Raw genomic sequence first — 5,234 nt, forward strand, 5'->3', positions numbered from 1 at the left:
CCCCCCCCCCCCCCCCCCCCCCCCCCGTTAGAGGTGTGTTCTGTTTCCTGAGGTTGTCTTCTTTTTTTTTTTTTTCTTTTACTTTCCTTCATTAGATGCAGCTACCCATACAGAACCAACAAGATCAAAATGAAATCTGCCATAATACAATTAGTTGAAACAAAATAGAACTATAAATGACCTTATCATTGGAATATGAAATTAGCATATGAATATGTCTTTCACCATTATAATTGACAATTTATCAATTAGTATGACTAATGAAGACAAGTATGGGGCGACTCCCGAGGTGCGGGTATGTGGTTGATTATTGTTTATGCTTTGATTTGTGGTCCCCCCTTCTTATTTTTTGTGATGTTAAGCGTGAGGGCACACACGATTTGGCCTAATGGCACGTCATCTTATATCTCAGTTTACTGTTCATCCATTAGAGCAACACGTTTTGGCACACACAGGTGAACTTATGTGCACACAATAGTTTATCACTACAGTTTTGTAATGTCACGAGTTGCACATGATGGCTTACACCGAAATTATTAAGCTCACACACATGTTTATCGTTTGTATGTTCCAGTTTTTATCTTTCGGAATGTTTGAGTTTGTTGTTCAATTATCTTTCGGAATGTTTGAGTTTGTTGTTCAATTAGATGATCGTGAATTATAACGCTCTTTGACCTTTTTCAGAAAGACTTGTTGTTTGTGTTCCCTGATGATGAAGTGGATATTAATTATGTGGCTGTCGTATAGATGTTTGTCCCTAGAAGGATGCATATGCGGTGGCGCAATGCACGCAACAAAGTCGATTGTGCTGTGTTTGCGATGCGGTACATGAAGACCTACTTGGATCAATGTTCATGCTTGGGATTGTACGTGGTTTGGAAAAGGGTGATACTAGGGGACTTGATTTGTTAAGGATGTCTTATATACATCAGATTTTGTTGGTTTGAGTGTAACGTTCACCAATCCAAGAATATTCGTAGTGCAGTTGAATGCCGTGAAACCATTGGTCAAAGTTAGCTACATATGAATTTTTCAACCTAGTTCTTGAGTACTTACAGCACTTGGGTTCTTTTATGTATTCTGATTAAAAATTATTCGTAGTTCCTTCATCACCAATAATGTTCACCAACTTGTGTTACCAGTTAAACTATTTTACTTCTAATTTTGTGGATTATGATATTTGATAGTAAAACGTTGGTGTATTTTAAACTAACACTGCACACACTGCTAAATGGCATGCATTATTACGCAAGTACACACAGGTGTGTATAGTCTTATCGTGGTTTATGTGGATTATAACTACTAGAATTGAACTCAGAATGGCACACTCAGATCAACCTTAGTGCACGACAGTGTAAATTTACTGATACATTCTGGAAGAAGGTGAAATATTACTTCCATGAATACATTACATTTCTAGGTTTACTCATTTGGGCTAACACATCGCATATTGGCACACATGGTGCATTAGGGCACACTCTAATTCTCTATGGTATGGCACAAACATGTTAAAGCTAGTGCACACAGATGCGTGTAATATCAACCTTGTTTGTGTGGATTTAATGTAATAGAATATAACTCATAACAGCACTCACAATGCAATACGGCACACACTCGAACTCAACGTAATGGCACATACGTTATTACGCAAGTGCACACAGGTGTGTGTAATATTGTCGTGGTTTATTTGGATTGAAAGTAGTAGCATTAAACTTAGAATGTCACACACAGAACAACCAAAGTACACAACAAGATAAACTTAGTGTTTTGTTCTGCTAATAACACATACATATCAGCATAAGTGCACACAGTAGTATGAATGTGTTTAAGATCCATAATAAAGACAACGAATGTGCATTTAGGGTATCATCTGTGTGTCACATTGGTTATTTTTCCTTTCAAAGTATATGATATCGTGGTGTGGCACAATATTGGTTATTTTTCCTTTCAAAGTATATGATATCGTGGTGTGGCACAATCATTACAGCCGAAGTGCACGGACTAATGTCGTATTAGGGTTGTGTGGCACATTCATAATCTCGTAGGTGTACATACAGGGTAATCACGCATTTAGAGTTGCCGCTTGTGCACTCACGTTCATACGTCAGTGCAAACAGTGAAAGCTGCTCAGGCCGCTCTGTGCACGTCAGCATTGCAATGCGTGCCGTGGAACACAATTTCTCTGTGTTCATCAAACTGGCAGCGCCAATTTGGTTCACATAAAAAGCAACTCCTCATGCATTTGCACACAACATAATGGAATTTAAAACATCATCTAATTGCATGCTTAAACCCATCACTACAGATTACGTTGAATTCAAAGTTTGTATTCAAACTCGTTTTTCAATTTAAATATTACTCTTACATTCGTAGTCTTCACTTGCCATCTTTCAGAATCAAACTTCGATTGTTGTTTGATGATGTCTTCCTCCAGATGCACAGGGTCGTTGCAATTTCGCGACCGCCGGTCGGAAGATGCCTTTGGCGCAGAGTAGTTGATCACAATCTTTAATTTAAGTCCAAGTAGAATCCTACGTGATCTTCTTCTCCATCCTAATATCTTGGAATCAATTTAAATATAAAATTAGTTTATAATTGGAGCTTGGATAAAATGCAATAGTATCATTTTTTATTATTTAAGTTAATGATCTCCTAATAAATGATTAATTAATCTAGACCACTGTTTGATTTAATCTCAAGGGCTTGGATGGGTTCTTATGTTCCTACCTAACTAGAAGTTCTCACTTGATGCCTCCCATATATATATATATATATAGTTAATTCCCAAAATGGTCATCCGACTATAACATTTTCTTAATTTCATTCCTTGACTTTTAATTGCACCCAATGTGGTTCTTCGACTATTGAATTTTAAGCCAAAATGGTCATCTGTTAGGTTTGACGTGAAGTATGTGTTAAAATGGAGGGTAAAATGGGTAATTCATATTTGCCCTACCAAGCCACATAGGGCCGCTGTCGGCGGCGACGGCGCTAAGGACCTTAGAGTTCCGCTGCTGAACATTGCTAACGTCCAAGAAAGAACTGACTCCCTCCAGAAGTTCCTCTCCACCTCTGTCACCAGCACATTCTCCTCTGTGAAGAACAAATGGGCATGGTGTCCACTGAGATCGCCACTGCCATACACCAGATTATAGTCAACGGCGCTGCCCTCATCGCTTCCACCTAAGCCGCAAATGAAGTTAGCCCCGTCGTGTCCAGCAAAGTTATTGACCATAAATCGACTAATAAACATCTGTTTTTCGAGGTCGATTTCTTTGACCAGAATAGGGTCGCGGCGGATCCGGCGGCCAGGATTGGGAAATCATCAAGCTGGATGCGGTGGAGCTGCTAGCGGAGTACATCCATTTCTGCGAGATATGCGGAAAGGGATTCAAGCGAGACGTGAATCTTCGGATGCATATGTGAACTCACGGGAACCAGTTCAAGATGCCGGAGGCGTTGGCGAAGCCTTGGAAATGCGGCGGTGTCATGTCTGGACTCAATTTTGGATCATCTATTTTCATCACAGGAAGAAAAGTATCGGTTGGGTTGTCGAAACTTTGCCATAAAGTCTTCCCCGAAAGATTATCAATCAGAACTAAGTTCTCTGAATCCAAAAGCCTTGATGTGCTTGCAGTCTTGTGTGGCTTAGAGGCACCAGTAACATCCAGTTGTGTGGAGAAATATGTGGCGCCAGTACCATTCAAGACATAAAGATTTCCATCTTCTTTAATGGCAAAAACTCCTCTGGAAGATTCCAAAATTGGGATTTCCCTATGGCAACCCACATAACCCAATTTCTCGCCAAAATTATGCAGCTTGAAGACGGCGGCGACGAGTTAATCCTCTAAACAATAAACAATATAATTTGGGGAAAAAAGGGCATCAGGTCAATAGTCTAAACAAGAAACAATATAAATTGTCCATTTTGTCCCTCATTTTAACGGCACATTCACGCCAAAGCTAATGGAGATCATTTTGGCTTAAAATTCAATAATCAAGGGACCACATTGGATGTAATTAAAAGTCAAGGAACCAAATTAAGAAAAGGTCATAGTCGGAGGACCATTTTGAGAATTAACTCTATCTCTCTCTCTCTCTCTCTATATATATATATATATATAATTCTAATCATATGAGAACTATGCCCCCAAGTGAGAACGTGAGGACAAATTCAAATCATCTGCAAGATCTTATGGATGAGAAATCAAGTAAAAAATTAGCGGGGTCATTTTAATAAATATTATAAACTTTTAAAATGAGCGGGGTCATTTTCATAAATATTACAAAATTTTGTTTATTTCAATCGTTAGATCTACTAGATCAATGGTTCTGATTCAACCGTTAGATCTACTAGATCAATGGTTCTGATTTGTCCTTACATTCTCACCTGGGACATGATTCTCACCTGATTAAGGACCTATATATATATATATATATATATATATATATATATTAGTGATCGTATGAGAATCACCCCATCACATAAGTACAAGAATCAATCTGGTGCATTAAGCATTATGCTATGTGTATATTAAGCATGTTCCTAGGCTCACAACACATGTTTAATATACCCTCATACTTAATATGCAAAGAACATAATGCACAGAACATAATGCTCTATATGCATGCACGTATTTGTAATTCCCCAACTAAATTATTGCAAATATGTGGTTTATAAATTAAAGAGGTCTTTTCGCACAAAATAAAATAAAGAGGTCTGGGAAGAGATTGATTACACATAGTACATACAATTGAATTATTTCAGACATGTGGCAGACAAGCTAGCTGTCTGCCGAAATAATTCAATTGTATGTACTATGTAGTATGTAGTCAATCTCTTCCCAGCCAGATCAGACCTCTTTAATTTATAAACCACATTTTTTTTAAATAAAAAAATGTGGTTTTAAATTAAAGAGGTCTGGGAATTACCTACATACTACATAATTTATAAACCACATATTTGCAGTAAACTAGTTGTCACAGCAATAATGACCAAAATGCATGTTTGCAAATCTATTTGAAGTCAAATCATCTTAAAATAAATTAATTTGTAATTATTTGTTATTAACTCTAATTAGATGAAATTAATTTTTAATTTGTTGATATTAGGTCCAATTTAACTGTCATTAGTTATATATATATATATATATATATATATATATATATATATATATATATATATATATATATATATATATATATATATATATATATATATATATATATATATA

At 36.7% G+C, this 5,234-nt stretch overlaps 1 protein-coding gene across 2 annotated transcripts; it reads right to left on the bottom strand.

Moving 5' to 3' along the window:
• Nucleotides 1-2,263: 2,263 nt before the first annotated feature.
• On the bottom strand, nucleotides 2,264-3,815 carry LOC116007619. Of its 2 annotated transcripts, none has more exons than XM_031248340.1 (2): nucleotides 2,957-3,815; nucleotides 2,264-2,553 (listed from the first exon to the last, which is right to left on the bottom strand). In XM_031248340.1, exons 1-2 carry the CDS (start codon nucleotides 3,251-3,253, stop codon nucleotides 2,509-2,511), a joined length of 342 nt encoding a protein of 113 aa, XP_031104200.1. In that variant the 5' UTR covers nucleotides 3,254-3,815; the 3' UTR covers nucleotides 2,264-2,508. The 2 variants fall into 2 exon arrangements, with proteins under 2 accessions (XP_031104200.1, XP_031104199.1); XM_031248339.1 differs by having other exon boundaries at nucleotides 2,264-2,560.
• Nucleotides 3,816-5,234: the final 1,419 nt, after the last annotated feature.

This window comes from Ipomoea triloba, chromosome 15 (genome assembly GCF_003576645.1).
Source record: "Ipomoea triloba cultivar NCNSP0323 chromosome 15, ASM357664v1".
Classification (NCBI taxonomy): Eukaryota; Viridiplantae; Streptophyta; class Magnoliopsida; order Solanales; family Convolvulaceae; genus Ipomoea; species Ipomoea triloba.